Here is a 17,995-nt window from a genome sequence, read left to right as displayed (position 1 = left end):
TTTGGTCCTGCTCCTAAAGTATTTGCAGGGAATAGAGTTTTTCAGCGTGTTGAATAGCGCCCTCTGCCTTGTCTGGGTGCGGACAAACAAACAATAGGAGCTCATAGAGATGCTAAGGGTGAATTGCCAGAACTTCCAAAAGCAAAAATCAGTAATTCAAGTTTCTTTGGGGTTTAATAACACCAGATTCACAACGTGTACAAGGATTTCTTCATTTTTCAAAAGATTTTTTGAAAGCCATTACTGAACATTAATGCTAAACTTCAAAAACAGTCCCTTTTAGTTTGCATTACATTGAATCTTTTTATCCGTTATTTTTGGTGCATTTACAATTGAGTTCTAATTTGTTGCTATAGAGCAACACAAGATGACATAAGATAGAATCACGTTTAGCAAAAATACAGTTTTTTAAATGATTAACAAATAATTCGAGAAAAACATAATCGCATAGGACAATCTGATGGGAAATGATCATCAAAAAAGCTTTGAGGTGCAACCAAGCATACAAAATAAATATATTTGCTTCATTCTTATTTAGGTGTCATAAGTGTTAGAAAATCTGCCCCTGCAAGTTTTAAAATGTTTCTTAGAAGTGTTGATGATACGTGTTGATAATCAAAATAAGATGGAGTATTTCTTAATGATAGATTATTGTGTTGCCTTTTTGGCCAAAAAAGTTGTTGCTTTCGTTCAAAACAAAGTTGATAACAGAATTCCAATTTCAAATCCCCAAAATAACCAGGAACCACTTTCCCACACCTAACCATGCATTTTTCTCGAGTTCTCAGGTCCTGTGAGTTTCAGATAATGCACGAAATTTTGTAAAAAAGATAAAAAAGCTGTTTTGCCTTTGTTTCAAATTCTTCACAAATCCAGTGCTTGCCCGGTCTAAGTATATCTAGTTTCTATCCAAATGTTATCATAAAAGTTTTGGCATATCCTTGTCCTATAGGGACCCTTAATTTCAACGTCAGGCAGCCCCAACGAAATGGAAAAGAGGCATAAATAGACTACTTGCAGCATGCCATGAACGCAATTTCTATTACAGACATTGTGTGATCTGGGTCACAAAATAAACATAAGATTTTGATACAATTGGCTAAAACAACTCAAATGCATTCATATTCAATAAAGATTAATCGGCCCAATCAGCTCTTGATTACAATTAACAAAAGATCTAATTCAGCGCTACTGGGTTACATGGGAATTAGATGTTCTGTCTTTAGATATATGCTTTATATATTTGTTTTTATGGATTTTAGCTCCAAAATGCCCCCTTGATGCTGGATTAGATCTTTTTTTAATTGTATTCAAGAAACAACTAATTGTGCTCCTCAATTTCATTAACTAGATTTTTGAAAATTATAGTTTTCTCAAATTCAATCCAGTCCCGTAAAGTTTAAATCGGAGCTATTAGCAAACAACAGAATAAGGTTAAAGATGTTCCTTATCTAAAAAAGCTTGGATTGACATGCTTCAATCAACTTAGTTCACGCTTAAAATTGCTAGCAGCTTTTTAACGAAACCGGACATTTGTAAAGTAAAAAATGAGAAACTGTTCAGTATCTTTACTCTATACGTGTATGATCTAGTTTTACTCCTTCTCCGTGCTATTGTACTGAAGTAAATTCGAGAGGATTGAAAACTAGTTTAAGTGCGAGAAAAGAGGTCCCAAAACTCATTAATATTCTACGCATGTACCGTATACGTATGATGGGTTCTGCGCAACTAGTCCCTTTGAATAAAAGATACATTTCTACAGTATGCGCTCAAAGCACGAGCGGATGATGCCCAGGTATAAAAGCAGTTAGTTATACTTTTCCCACAGGAGCATCATCTACTTTGAGCACTATTAATACTCATCCCCAACTTTCCATAAAGTCGTGCAACTAAAAATGATCATTCTTGGTAGGATTTCATAGAAATATATTCCAGATTCAAATACTAATAGAGAAAGAGCGTATATTTGTGTACAAGGAACGGGGCATTAAATTGTCGAAATGGTTGCCTGGAAATGGAACCGAGATATTTTGACAGGTTGACGTTTCCCGTTCTGTCGTTCTCGCGAAACGATTCTTCGTTCGTTGCTGACAATTTGCTGATGGCGTTGGAATGAATGGCTTAGGGTAGATGGGAGACCATGTAAAAGGCGAGAGGGGGGGATAGGGGGGATAGGGGGGCTTCAGTTCATGCATAAATGAATTCCGAGAAAATCAGTTGCGTTTCTTCGGCACCGCACACCACATTAGATTTAACAAGTGTTTCCATTACTGGATCCTCAATTGGTGTTTTCCACTACTGGAAAGAAACCGAGTACCTCATTCCATGCTCACTGTCTTGGGAAGAGTTGGACGGTAATGGATTAACCGTGGAACCGTGGATTATGGTGGGTGCAGAACAGCCTCAAATGAGGAGAGGGAGGGCAGCAAGTATTCTTTTCTACGTAAATGGGCCAATGGTGGTGCATTTTGTCGTTTGGTCATCGAGGCAGCTTTGTTCAAAAACATGAGTATGCCCGGCTTAATGGGTCCAAGGAACAATGACCCATCGCAGGCTATCACCAAGAAGGCAAAGCTCTGGTTTGGAGGCCCTTGAGAAATGGTCTAGTGGCGAGCAGCATGAGAAGCCTCAAGTGGAAATTCTTTGTCGATTCAAACTGCTGGGATGCGAGCTCAATTGGGGCGAATCTTGATCGAGATCTGCCCCATTTTCAAAGCACCCCTGTATAAGATCCGTCTGATAGTGGTCCTGACAATAGGCCACATGGCCTCCATTAGATTTGTTGCGGCTCTTCGAGGATCGATTTGTTCTCTTCGAGTGATTGGTCCGTCCCAAACTGTTGGATTTGTACGTGGTCGTGGTTGTTGTTGTGGTGGTGGGGTTATTGTTGGCGGGGCAGGCTGCCCGAGGAAGGGCATTGACGACGTCTCCATTCCTTTTGGTTCCTTTTTCTCGTTTGACATCAAGGACAGGCAAATGTTGGACGTCTAACTCGTTCATTGAGTTGGACTTTTCCAGATGTCTCGTTCGGCCTCTGGGAGGAGGCGATGCTAATTCTTTGAGAATATATTCAGGTTTGTTGGAGGTCACAGTAGTGGTAGCAGCGGCGAGCATGCACTCAAAGCTCGGGTCTTGAAACCCAAGGTCAACCTCGTCCATGGATTTCATTTCCCCAAAGTCGTGGAGCATCAAAGGTGAATTAGATTTATGATGAAGCTCGTCCCCCATCTGTTTGGTTTTTCGCCAATAGTAAATGGTGGTGGTCCCCAGGACGCCGATCGTGACGGCACACACGGCAATGATGGTCCAGCTATTCTGGACGATCATGTCTCCCGAAGCGGATTGCGACATGGCCTCGATGCTGCTCTTTCCGTAGCCTTTGGCCAAGCCAAGGCAATGGAAGCACTCGGTACAACCGCTGCTCGGTGGGTCCACTTGATGTCCACGTGGTAGGTCATCACCTCGAGCAGGGGTCATGATATTGAGGGAGCCTCCGGCGGGAGGAATGGTCTCATCCACATGACGACAAGAGCAGGTCGCCTCGTCCCATTTCCGGTCCGAATAAGCCTCACACTGCAGCTGATCTCTCCGGTAGATTGAGTTATCACAGGCACAAGAACACGTTTCGTTGTTGAACAACTCGGGTCGTATACACTGAGACGGAGACATGGTTAGACATTGGCAGCCACACTCGGTGTGGTCCTCCAACATAAGTTCCTTAGCTTTTTCCTTGGCATCTCGCCCCAGGACCTGGGTCTTGAGCTGCATGTTCACTTTTTTCCAAGTCCGCTTGGTCGGCACACAAGCCACTTTGCCAATGGCATCACTGGAGCACAGGCCCTTGCATCGGTTGACGAACATCAGATTAGGCTCCTTGTAGCCCAGGAAACTGACCAGGACCTCGCTTTTCATGCCCGGGAACGTGACCTTGACGGCTGTGGTGGTGAGCTTACAGGGATGATCAATTTCAATCCTCCGAACAACTTCTTCTTTCATGGTGTATTTACCCCGACTGGACCTCATCTTGTTGTCCATTAGCGCCTGAGCGGCCGAGTAACGAGAGATAGAGCCACCCTTCAAAGTGGTGGTTGTCCCTGGCCTCAAGTATCTATGTCTGTGACGATTGTGATGGTGGTGCTTATTGAGGCGGTGCTTGGCTTCATCTGTCATCATTGGACAAGTGACCAGGAGAAAAAGGACCAAAAATAAGCACCAACTGGAAGATGGGAAAAAAGATATCACAGCGGGTTTGAAAAACGGTGGCAAACTTCTGGGTGTTGTTCCCGACGACGACCTGGGGCTGATCCAAGTCTCTTGATGATGGACTCGAGGACGACACCGAAGATAAAGATTGCTCATGTTGACGCTTCTGGGCATTGGTGGACATTGCTGGTTCAGTCATGCCCTCGTTTTCGGCTCATTACTTGGCTTGGTTTTACTAGTTCACTCTCTTCTCAGAGCCAATGCCACTACTCTGGCCGTAGGGTCCTCAAACAAAAAGAAACACCACCGAACTGTTTCTCCCTTTGGACGAGTCAAATTTTTTGGAAGTAATAATGTTCTTGAACTATAAGGAACATGTTAGTCTATTATAATTCCTCGTGGGAAATTAGCTCAAGGAAAGAAGGCCACACACCATCTTTGGTTGACATTTTCTTTCGTCAAAAATGGTCCACGTGGACATATGAATATTTTAATATCTCCTTTTAAGCCTAACCTCTCTTGAGGAGCGAGTCTTTGTTTCTTTCTTAAGACTCCGCCATCATCATAATCGATCTCAACAGACTCTCAAAAAGGCTTTGGGATTTTGCTTTTCATGAAGGTGACAGTCCATACGCCAAAGAGTTATAAAGTCGCATTAGAGGAGACTACCGAGGCTTAAACTCCCAAGTAGGATTTCTCGACACATCCAGGGACTGTCTTCCGGTTCAGTTTGGAGAGCTCCTGACACAGATTATGTCACTCTTGGTTGACTCGTCTTTGTGCACACATTTCCAGGGCGATGAGAGGTGAAGAGGAACGAACGTCTTGTGAATTCCTCGTTGACTTCTTCACATTTCTTTGGACTGTGTAATTTAAGTCGTGCAATGCGAAAGTCACAAAATCTGTCCCAGAGACTTTCGAGGGTATTCGAAGGTGGTAATTTTATGCTTCATGGTTTTTATTGAGTTGTGCCAAGAAAAGCTCCAGGTTTTGTCCTGCCGATGGTTCCTGAAAAAGGCCACTCTGGAGAACGCAAAGTCTTCAAAAAATGGGCTCTTGAAGAGTGAGGTACTCAGAAGGTGGAATGAAAAAGTATCCTTGGAGCAGTGCATCTGTCTCCAAAGGGAGTCAAAATTTATGAAATGGCTTTGAGATATTTGTCTGCACTCGGACCTCCCACTATTCTTCGATGCCCACTACTCAGTTGTGCGTTCCTAAAGGAAGATTGGCAGGGTAGGATCGACGTGAGAGTCCTCTCAAACCCTGTTTCATTGTTTTCATCTCCATTTTGAATCTTGGAAAGAGCTTTTGCCATGTCTTTCGTGTCCAAAAATGCGGACTGTTGTCTCGCAGAAACTCTGCTGAATCCTAGGCGAGAATGATGATGATGGGGGATGTTGATGACTATGCCGATGCATGAAGAGCCTGGGAAACCTGGCGTAGGCGAAATAGCCCAGATTTGTCTAAGCACGGAGACATTTCTTCTTACTGCTTAAGGAATTTTCGTTCGTTCCCCCTTTCCTCTAACCGCAAAATACCAGGAAGAGAGGAGGCTCTCGGTCTTTGATGATAAGGTCTCACATTAAATGAGGACCTTGTTGTTGCCATAAAACCACATCAAAAGCGACATGGACGAAATCCTGAATGTCGCGACTAACTCGGTTCTGTTGGACTGTTTTTTCTTTCGTCTTCATGTATGGCCTGGAATAACATATTACACTACTCCATGACGAGGAACTTGCTTCCATCAGCAATACTCCTGGAAATAAACAAAACATTGGGCATCATGTCTCTTTCCTTGAGAACTGGAACACACGAACAGGTAAGAGTCTACAATGAAATAACCTTGACATCCAGGTAAAATAGGCAGATGGATGCCTTCAAGTCAATCCTTATCTTCTCCCACGAGCCTTTCAGACATGTCACAATACAGCAACTGATATGGAATGTTCTTCAATACATGACTGGATGCGAGGATTTTAGGTTTCTTGTTACTTCTTGCTTACCATCACATCGAGCCTTCTTTCCCATTATGTCCTATAGCATAGAACACACCTTCTGTGATGGATTTTATGGTTCAAATTTTGAAAGTTTGGGTATAAATTGACACTTGGATACATCATAAAAGAGCTGAAGATGGATCGCTCCAGACTTGTCCTTGCCCACCAAATATCAAAGTCACCACCGCACAATCTCGGGGATCATGCCAGCTTTCAAGCTTTGGGAACAAATTAAAAGCGACTAGTCCACTCACACACTGAAATTGGCCCCTATATCGGACAAACAGGGTGCAAAAAGCCCTCAACTAGTTTCTTTCCGGCTTTGGAGATTGGACCGTAAAATGAAGGAATGAACTTTTTGGCAAAGAGCAACTTGTTTAGTGGTTCAGATTTTGTTCCTCCAGGACATGTGAGAGAGTCCTTTTGTTTAAGGAGGCTTCGAAGTTTCAGCCTCTTGAAAGGAACGCGTCGTTAGGGGGTAGAATTTTACATTGTGTGGAGACGGGCTCGTTGAAAGCCTGGCTGAAGGTGACAATCCGGCTTGATGAGCCCCATTTCCGTTAAAGGTTGGAATTCAATGTGTTGGGTTATGGCAAGAAAGTACTCCTACCATCCCTTATAAGCTTCCAAATGTTGGGTTATGGAAAGAAAGTATTCCTACCGTCCCATACAAGCTTCCAAAAATGGGCTCTATCTCACGTTGTTGTGTGCTGTTCTTGTGTGATAGTTCGTTTTGACCATTCGTGAAGCATGACCTTTGGAGCTTTTTGAGGTGCCCCATCTGCATGGGTGATACTAACAAAATGTTACTAAGGATCTCATTTCTAAGTGCTATTCATCCTTGGTCGCCACTTGGTAAGGCAGTGTTGCTAAGCTGACGTTTTTCCATTAGATCCACTTCCTGGAACCAAAGACGTTAGCATAACAAAGGATGAGAACATCAACTCTTGCCACTCTACGCACAGTACTCCATATTTCCAGGCTATTCGTCCACTTTGTTGCTCGATAGAAGATCTAATGTCTTAGACGTAAAGCTTCGGCAAATATTACTTCACTCATTGCCTTCATTTTTTGCTTGACATGGACAAGGACCGATTGCTCAATGGGCTTCAAACCTGCTGTAACTGGATTCTACCTAAAATAAGCACCACGTGGTGAGATTCGGGAGCTGACATGTTCCTTTCAATCTTCACTCCTTGGAGGGCAATAAAAAAAAATGTGAGAAAAAGTTTCACCATCACCACAAAGCGCCAATCCACGTTAATGTCGATCAAACTGGAGTGACAGGTGAGAGAGGTAGGCCTGCGTTGTGTAACAAGTTGAATTATTTATGCTCACCCAAAGTTAAAGTGTACCTCACTCTTGTCTTGAATTCTTTGAGCCGGTCTTTAAAGTTGAAAGGTTCTACGTAGACTATTTCTGACACCCAGTGAATCATAAATGCAAATAAATAGAGACAGGGAGAGCATTAATTCATGACACACAAACTTAAGGCGGAAGGACTCTGTCGTGGCCCGTTTACGTATTTCCAAGGACACACACCTTCTCAATTACATTGCTCTTCATTCATAACTGGGAATCCAAAACAAATTCATTATTTTCTAGCTTAGTTGTGCTCAAGCGTGTTGAAAATCGAGGAGAGTGAGAGACGTCAAATTTAAAGGTGCTGCAATATTGGATTTGAAAGGGTCTGAAGTTTTCAATTGTCAAGTACATGAAAAAACTTTGCACTTTGCTTTACCCAATAAAAAGAGCAGGCCTTACAAGCCAGGCTCCCTAAAATTTCGCTTCAGAAACATAAAAAGGTAAATAATACCTCATCCTTCAAATCCTGATTTCGTGATGGCCCAAATTTAACTCATTCAAAGAACATTTTCATTAAATACAGACTCAGATAATCCCTCTTAACGACTCTTGTTTTTTTTGGTTTTGCAAACACCCCAAGATCTGGTAATTTGCAAACCTTTTGAAAATGAATTCTTCAAAGACATGGACATTAGCACTGGCTATCCCCACTTCTAATTTCGGGGTAGTCGTGATAATTAGCCAGGCGAAGAGGAAACCTTTTCTAAGTGACATTCCTATTTCGAGGTCAGAAAAATAGTCATTCCAATGGAATGTCAAACACGAGCTGTCTGGGTTGGTTTTGAATTTCAAAGAAAAAGCGATCTAACTGAAGTGTCTGTGGTGCATTTTAGAGATAGAGGTAAGTAGTCAATTTGTGGGATAAACAAAGACCGCTTTCTTTCGATTCGAAGAAACTTGTCGGGAAAGCTTGGAAAAAACTTGACTGAAAGCTTCAGAGCAATTAATCTTGCGGAAATTGCTAAAACCTTTAAAAGTTGACAATAGGGACTCCACTCTCGAGCGGAAAAGTTTTTGCCCTCTGAATACTACGCCAAATTATCCGGCTTTTGTGCCAACTTGTCAGACCTATTATCCGCAGTTTTGTCCCCAAAAACTTCGACGCTCAATCCATCTCATTTCGTTTCAAGGGGATCTTCCAACCTTATCAGGATTGAGGAATATTACTTCTGAGTCCAGGTTTGAAATCTACAGCTTGGAAACGACCCGAATTTTGTTGGTATGTTTCAAAAAGCGAGTTATTTTTACGTCCATTTTTCGTGTAGTACAACCCATTGCACGGGCATAAAGAATTTATGGCCTTTTTAGAGCTTCCACAGGAGATGGATTCGTAAGTTTAAAGAGGAGCTCTGTGAGACAACCAACGGAACTCGACCAAGTAGAAGGATCAACTTGATCAGGTTGTTGAAGGCACAGACCGGTACTTGAAAAGGTTGATGCCTTTTTATCAAACTCGTTTGTGCAGTAAAAATAAGAACTAGTTCAATTTTTATGTTTTGGGGTTAAATAAAGCAAGCACCAGAACTGCCATTCCCTCTTTAGAGAGAAATTTCTCTCAACGTTTCGCACTCGTATCTGGTGATTATGAGGGCTCTCATTCGTCCTTTGTCCCTCACAATACCATTTATGGTTCCGCCATATAATGGAAAATTCGTCCCCTTCTGTGGAGTTCACACACCATCTGAAGATAAGTTCCAATTTGGTTCATTTGTTGCCCTTTCAGTCTCATTTGTGTGGGAATTTTCAATTTGATCCCCATTGCTTTGGGCCAGAGTGCCAAATGGCTCCGAGTCCAAATCCAAGTCCCTCCTGGCTTGCTTGTTCCAACGTTCCTTCCATGAAACTCAACCATATTCAATGATCCATGGTGGCCCACATGTGTTTGGAAAATGAGACCCATAAAAACAGAGCGGAAAGAGTCTAAGACACGCCAAGGAAACGACCTCGGAGAGCGACATTTTAGAGCGCTAGAAACGTAATGGAATTGGAACACGTTCCAGAGATGATGAAATGTCCTACTCGTCCGATTTACAGTACCTACATACAGAAGTGTTTGGAATAAGGACCTGCTTGAAAGAAAATGGGCTTACTTTATTGTGGCAAGCATCACGCCAGACCAGTGTATCTTTTTCCTTGATATTGGTTTATGGCAGTATTTGGCTTGCAACCACTTATTTCTAGTTGCCATAGTCCGTGAGTGAAAGTTTCAATATCGTGTTGAAGTCGAGATCGGACTTTTTTCAACCCAACGAATGGGATTCAAAGTTCCCAACCTGTATCTAAATTGGACCATTCGACCCTCCTCTTAGTGTGATTCTACGGCTCTTGACTTAATGGCCAGATTATTCGACCTTCGTGGCCAGATACATTACACGGTTGTGTGCCAAATGCAGAGTGGTTAATCATGGAACTGTGCTGTTCCTTTGTCTGGAAGTGCCCCCTTCCTTAAGAGCCTGAGACATGGAAAACAGTTCTCTCCGGATATCTAAAGTACACATTGGTAAAGCCAATAATCAAAATCAAGGTGCCATGAATCATACTGATTGTACCGTAGGTGAGGATCGTCATCGCTGGAGTTCCGAAATTGTTCCGCATTGATATATGGCCTCAATAAATCTTTAAAGCTCGACGGTTATGGGCTTCATTTTCAACGCAAGTTGGACACTCTTTTTAGGTGTCGACATTTCGTTCACACACAATTCTTTCCTTGCGTTGCCGGCTTCTTTGGCGTTGAAAATTCAATGAGCAACTCGCTTCTGTGTGTTCCTTGTGGCTTCCTTTGAATATGAGGATCAACCAGGAACAAAGACGACTGGACCACTCGTTTCAAAGCCAAATTGGAAAAAAGGAGTTTTGCATTCACTTTGGCGATATGAAATGAAAATGCCCTCTTTTTATATCTCGCAGGCCCCGGGAAAAGTAGTTTATTTCTTGGCTCGCGGGTAAAGTGTCATGTTAAATCATCGCAGACAAGAGATTCTGAATAGACCGTATGTTTTACTAGCGTGAGATACACAAAGCAGTGCGTACTGTACATGGAGCAATAACGATTTTTGAGGAGAGCTTCGAATCAACGAATCTTGGTCCACATTGGCGTCCAAGATGAAATTTTGTTTTTAAAAAATATAATAGGCCTACATGTATCACAACAGGCTATACAATGAAAAGATCGTTGGCCTAGATCTTCCAATCTAGTTTCGGTGCCTCCATTAGGCCATCCCATAAATTTGGTGGGATAACAATTTGATCTTATCGCCATGCAATAAAAAGAAAAACTTTGCTTACGGGACAATATTATCAATACTTTTGAGACGGGACCAGAACTGTTGAGGGGCTCTGAAGTGTCCACTTGGTTCTCGGCTCTCTACTCTTGAGGCATCAAGGTCGGGAACTTGGTGACGGAAACTATTCGTTTGCCAGAAAATTGATCATCGGAAGATAAATATGCTTGCCTTGTCTCTTGCATTTTCCTCCACAGGGTGTCCAATATGATTGGGACTCTTTTTTCTTTTTGGATGAGTTTTTGACATTTGCAATATTTCAACCAGAGCTTAATTAAAATCTCAAAGGATCAAAATGGGTTAAGGTAAAGAAATGAAAAAGAAGTGCACTCTGACCTTCACAATTGCATAGCCTTTCCAAAAAAGAGAAATCCCCTTTTTGTATTTATTTCAACATCGAAGTGTGATCAAGGGGCAAGACCTTTACGGTCACACTAGAGTACATAGGTATCACCATGTCATTGCTCATTTGAAGGTTTGAATGTAAGATTGGTTAGAACATGGGTCTATTTCAATTCATGTCAGACACCCTGTAGTTTTTCCCACCCTTGCTTGTCATTGTTCACACAAGAATGGCATATCCACAAAGCAGGCCGAAATGTTACATCGTGTTCACTTCAGAGAGAACCAGTCGCAACGCCTTCAAGCATGCCAAGATCAGGGATTAATTCTTGACATTTGGACTCGTACCAATAAACCGTATACCACTCAAGGCACAGGGGCAATGTACATCTGTCACTCTACAGCATATCATTATGTTTTTCCGCTTCAGTTTAGCTCTGTTTGCGATGCAGAGATGAGAAAACATATTCTGAACCATCTGAGGGACTATCTATATTTTTTTTGTCTCTTCTATCATTTTCCATATAACTTTAATTTGGGATCGATAATTGATACCCTTTTGTTTTCAATGTACGTAGAGTTGGAAACTCTCCCCTCCTGCTAATTTGATAAGCCACAAGAAGAGGTGATATCTACTGTAAACCACAGTTGAAATGTTATCATTTATAATCATTGGTGATATACTTTACACGCATGTGTATCACCTTCTAGGGATGATTGTTTTCATATCATTTCTAAGATTTCAATTCCTGGAAGTACGGTTGGTCTAGAATTGGTCAAGTGCGACTTGTTTTTTTTTTCTCTCTCTGTCTGACTCAACTTCATTGAATGAAATTTAAAAAAATATGCAAAATCTGCTGCCTCCACAAATTGGATTTTGACGTATGTTGATTAATCTAAGGGCTGAAGAGGCTTCCAGTAAATGTTTGTTGATAGCCTATTCAAGCTCCAGAGCGAGTGCATACTACAGATGCTGGTTTAAACACCAAAGTCCTGAGTTGGGGCGTGTTCATCTCTTACGAAGAATTGTTTTTTCACCCCTACAGTTCTGAAGTGTTCAACGTTGCAAGCGCGTCTCAACCGGACTCGTTGCATCGCATCCAAAACTGACATGTCATCTAAATAAAGTGAAAAGTACTGGTGATACGAGAACATCAGGCGGTGGCAGTGTCAATGCAAATTGTTTACCACATGTATATATTCCTAATGTACTTGCAAGGCGAATATAAAGACCACTGTTTTGTGTGTTAGGTCCCTCGTTTATATGCTGGAACTGTAGTAGGAGCCAATTGTATGTATACGTTTACAAAACTTACGTAAAATATATCCAGGACAGAATAGTAAAGCTGCAGTAATTCATCCTTTCTCGATAAAGAAACTGTAATCGTACCTCATATCAAAAGCAAAATGGTGTAATTGTAACGACCCCCCCCCCCCCCAAAAAAAAAACACCAAACAAATACTTTAAAAACAAACTAAAAAATTTTAACTCCCAAAGCAGCCTTGAATTTTTCATTTTTCTCACAAACATAATACATGAAGTTTTGGGGCAATGTTACTACAGGTTGCCGAATGTCGAAGTCTTAGAATAGCTAACAATAAAAAATGGGCATTTTGTTCAAATGCATGTTTGTTCAAAGTGCATAAGGAAAATCAGGCTAAAATTTGTGTTTCCTCTTAACGACCGTGAAGGTATTCGTTACTTTGATTTTGTAAAATTTAAATAGCTTCATAATTCATATCCTCTCAAGTAAATTCGAATGTACTTAAAGACCTCATTTCTCGTTGAAGTTGTCAGCAAGTTGTCAAAAAGTTGGTACGCAGGAAATCTTTCGTTGACTTGATTATGTTTCACCACATTTCTCAACTTCCCATATTTCCGTGATTATGTTTGTACAGGTTACTAGCAGGAAAACTCAAAAAGTTCAAGCATTCCTAATGCTGGTTTTCATCATAACCTTTTGTGTTCTTGTTGCATACCTTCATTAACAATCACTTATCTTGATTGTTAGAGAATACAAAACCATTAACGACGTAGATAGAGCTACATGGAGTTACTGAGGATCACCTCACAACTTTCCAATATCCTAGCCAGCTGTAATCTCTGCGTCAATTAGAGAGACCCTGCCAACTTTATCCATACTATTTATACCTGCTACATCTACCTAATGCCGAAGAAAGGTCTATTCCTTTAAAATTTGGCCCCATTTTGAACTCAACTTATGACTAACCAGGGAAACTTTGAGATTCCAAAAGTCCATTGGATCATACAAAGCTAGGCTCCAGTTGACACGAAATTTAGTGATGGGAAGGGGCCCAATGATCAAAATATAAAAGGGAAGTGAGATCAAAAATACTTTATTTTTTGCTGATGTTTGCCATTGTTTGGCACAAACTATTGGTGTGATTCTAATGATACGATTTACAACCAACAGGCAAACATCCATCTTCTCAAATTCTATGGTAAAGCACAACTTTTCACAATTATTTCAGAGTTTTTGTTTGCTTGCAAATAGTTGACTTATGGGCTGCATTTCACTACACCTACGTTTGATATATTTTGTATGTTGTCAAATTGCCAGATTTGTTGAAGTATGACCATGATGAAGTATCAGCACTGAAATTTTGGCCACTTATTTAGATTTTAGCAAATAAAATTATAGCAATTTTTGCCCAGTAATGGTTGTGCGATGAACTACTTTGGCTAAAACCCGCACTGCTTTCCTTTTATTGAGGAGCACGTTAAACAAGGAATGAAAGTGGAAGGCTTCTTATTTCCGGCTGGTCATTTGTTATTCAATAAATGTCAAATGCATGCGTCATAGGTCTGCATCTTCGATAAGTTCCTTGTAATTAATATAAGTTGCTACGTTCATGTTTCACAAGGATAGCGGAATCGACCATATACGACGATCTTTATACGTAAGCCGTTTTCAACCACGTTCTGAAGAGGTAAGAAAACGGAAGGGACACTCTAGAGTGAAAGAAAATGGTCCACAGGAAGATATAAAGATACTCAACCCCCTGTCAGTACGAACAATAGCGTTTCAGATCCAGGACCAATGGAACACAGCTTGAAAGACTCTCCACTAACCAAGTGCCCTTCAACGAACCTCACCCATATACTGTACTTACTCGAGACAAGAACTAAAAAGATAATTTTTATGGGTCATTTGACGGCTTTAACACACCATAGAGTGGCTATCACATCTCACACAGCCTTAAACACGACCTAAGATGCGCGGAGGACTGAGATTTATGCCATCTTATTTCAGTTTAACTTGATAGATACTCATCTCAAAGTCAGACTCAAGAATTGTGGATGGAACATTGCGTCTTGTGAACGATTCAGTTTCGAGCATGAAGAGTCCAAGAAATGAAGGAAATGGAATTGCCAATGGAGATATTCAACCGGTTTTTGAAGTAGGAAAGGAAGCAGTGACGATACTTTTTTGCTGAAAAAGATGCCTCACGAGCTGAGTGCGGGAGAGAAAGGAAAATAGCAAACTTTGTTCCCCGATTGTCTCTGATTTCCGGGAGCATTCATTTCCAAAGGAAAGAGAAAGGGAGGAAGAAACTTTGCGAAAGATTCAACTCTGAGTTGCTTTTCAGTTTAGTTTTCGATGTTTGTTCGGGGTGGTGATGCTCGCTGGACATCAGAGTGCACAGAACACAAACACACACACGCGCACACAAAGAGGCCCACCCAGCAATGATTGGCAAGTTTGTTCCAGCTCTAAGGAACCTTCACGCCAAAATGGGTTCGCATCTCCTTTTCAACCACGGTCAGAATGACTACTTTCTGACTAGCACATCCTTTCCATGGCATCAAGGCATCAATGGCCTTTTAAGACTTGAACTTCGGTACTGATCGATTCGATCAGCTATTAGAATCACTTTCAACTTGGAATGGAGGGTCATTTATCAATGTATTGGATATCGATGAGTAAGCCTTAGCTGTGCCACCCGACGTAAGTACAATTTACTCGTAGAACCCTGAAGACATGGTCACTTGTCACTAGTAGTACTGAAGCCATTAAAAATCAATTGGACACGATAGGAAGCTTTCCAATCAAGACATCTCGGTCTCGAATGATAATGAGTTTGAATGCATTGACTCACACACATGTTCTTTCTGTCAAGTAACACAACTCAAGACAAGGCCAAAAGAGTGGGTGACATGAAGCTAGCTCATTTTTTAGTCCAAGTTTTTGCATAGCATGCTCTCAGAGACATCCTCAAAACTCAAGATCTCAAAAGGGAATATTAAAACTGTAGAACATCAAAACTTTGATTGCTCTAATGCTGAGGGGAAAAGAAAAGTTTTGTTGTCCGTCTTGTCCAATACCCCCCTTAATTTCAGTGGCACCAAAAAGAAAAGTTCAAACTCCTTTTTTCAAAGGAAAGCTCAAGGGAGGAAGAAAGATTGAGCTGAAATTTTTAGGTGACATCATAGCCGTTAAAGTTATGCTTGGGGTTATTTCGTCCTCGAAGCCAAGGACCTGGAATGCGAACCTGTTTGCATAGAATGCGAGAAGGAAACCCGAGCTCTCTTAACATCCATTCATCCAAGACGGATCATAACCCAGGCCGCTTTTGTTTTAGGAAAACCAAAGTTGCTCTAAAAAGGCCAAAAAGTTTGCAGGAGTCATTCTTAATTTTTGAAGCGAGAGAAGCGGGTATAACAAAAAGATGAAATAAGTAATCATAGAAACTTGGTCATGAAAGCGGGTTAAAGTGGGTCTGAGAGGACCGTTTAGAGGGCCATTCTCATAATTCGTATTTAAATTGGGAGCATTTCTCTCTTGAGATTACCCGGGAAGCTAATTGATATCAAACCATTGCCACGGCTCATTAGGAGATGCATTCTCGTGGAACCGTTTTTTGGCTCCGGAATGGACCCATTGATAATTTCCCCCGCTTTCCTCGCAAATGGATAGGAGGATATTTCCTTCTGGCCTCGTTGGATTTTCATCCCACTTGAAAGGCTCAACAACTTTGTTGGTGAAACTTTTAATCTTGTCCCTCGCATTTACACTCCACGGTCATTTTTCTTCCGTGTGTGTATCTACTACTGTTCTCCTATTCGGACAACCATTCTTTGGTCTTTACGCACTCCGAGAGGGTCGGTTCTCTACATTTACACCGCACATTAAATGGCAGCCAGAATGCTGTTCTACGTGACTAGCTTGACTGGAAAGGAGAAGATAAAGAAATTTCTTCATTACAGGCTTGGAAATGGTCCCCTCAAGGCAATTTGCACCCGAGGCTAGTTGGTGAAAAAAGCAAAACAATACAGCCAGATGCGTTAAACAGCGGCGATTAAAAGCGAGGGCAAAGTCGAGTGACTGTTTAAACAACAAGACCAACGACATCTGGCTTGCCGAGCATTTATCTGCTTTTCTAAATTAAAAATGTCCAGTAGTCTAGTTGGGGTTCGCCAGAGTTCGGGTGCAGCCTTAGCGATCGCCCAAGGAGGACAGCGAGACCTACAATGACGATATCCTTATCCAAATTGAACTCGAATGGATGGAAAAGAAGGAAGTTGGAAACGGAGGAAGAGGCGGAGGATATGGATGCTTTTCGAGTATCACCATCAGATTTGAATATTGACGATACCCTATTGTGCAATGTATTCCATTTCAAATAAAAACGAAAAGCCCATTTGACAATGCAAGCCGAGCTCCAAATCCCCGATCAAGCAATAATATTCCTCGGGGCGTCGTTTTATAGTCTCCTTGCAAATTTATAGAGTACGAACCAAGTCGAGTTGGGCTCGCTTTATAAAGACAGGCCCCAGAGAAGAGATCCACCTCCAAAACTTCCTTGGTTCTCGAAGTAATCTAAAGGACATTATCACCCTATGGAATGTCATGCTGTGATGGATCAAGTGACGACGAGGGCTAGCCAACTCCCAAACAATCTCCCAATAAGAGGCCTTTGAGAAGAGCTCTTCACTCCCAAATGGCTTACCTTGAAAACCCCGCAGTAATTTGAATTGGGCGCCAAAGTTTGCCCACTCAGAGGGTGTGCGGTTTTTTCCCGTGGTCTTTTTCTATTTTTTGCATCACCTTTCCCTACCTGGATTAACTATAGGGCTTGCGGAACCAAAACCCCATCATTTTTGTTCTCGGACCAAACGAAGGTCAGAGTGTGCAAGTGTGCACGGCACGATTGGAATCCTTAAATAAGCCCTCAGTGAGGCGGGGAAATGCAAACTATTATGGACAAGCCTGGATTTACAGAGATCCTCCTCGAATAGAAAAATTCTTTCTATAACAATACTTTCTTGATAACGGTGTTTTTAAACTCTCCTTAGATGTTTCGACGAGACAAATATACGAATGAATTTGGGTAATATCTGAACTATGTTGTTGCTTTTTCGCAAGCTACACATATCAAATCCCATGTACAAGTTGTTTTCAAGAGATCCAGTCATCCTCATTTGAGAATATTCGGTCTACATGAATCCGTCGCGAGTTAAGCTAAACCAAGCACTTATCTGGCCTGGCACTAAAATGTAACCTGTTCTTACCTTCAAGTCCAATTGATGGAACTATGTCACTTTTAAACACTTTGAAGCGGCATCAAAGGGTCAAGCCATAAATTGCCGACTTGGCCAATACGAGGAGGTTATCGGGCCTTTCACGTCAGGAACAATAGATGAAACTGTAGATCTCTCGAACCGTCGTGGTCTTCTTCTCCTTAGTCGAATTGAGCTTTATGCCCTCTTCCTCCTTTGGATAAAGACAGGTTTTGTCCTTGTCTCCACCTTCAGTAGCCTACTTGAGGCTTCCTTCCAGC

At 41.6% G+C, this 17,995-nt stretch overlaps 1 protein-coding gene across 1 annotated transcript; it reads right to left on the bottom strand.

The window, feature by feature from the left end:
• Positions 1–1,909: 1,909 nt before the first annotated feature.
• On the bottom strand, positions 1,910–17,995 carry LOC131884587 (uncharacterized). The gene is made up of 2 exons (XM_059232420.1): positions 17,727–17,995; positions 1,910–5,962 (listed from the first exon to the last, which is right to left on the bottom strand). The coding sequence occupies exon 2, from the start codon at positions 4,375–4,377 to the stop codon at positions 2,629–2,631; it is 1,749 nt and encodes a 582-aa protein (XP_059088403.1). The 5' UTR covers positions 4,378–5,962; positions 17,727–17,995; the 3' UTR covers positions 1,910–2,628.

Source organism: Tigriopus californicus, chromosome 1 (genome assembly GCF_007210705.1).
Source record: "Tigriopus californicus strain San Diego chromosome 1, Tcal_SD_v2.1, whole genome shotgun sequence".
NCBI lineage: Eukaryota > Metazoa > Arthropoda > Copepoda > Harpacticoida > Harpacticidae > Tigriopus > Tigriopus californicus.
This window is presented reverse-complemented; position numbering and strand designations above follow the sequence as displayed.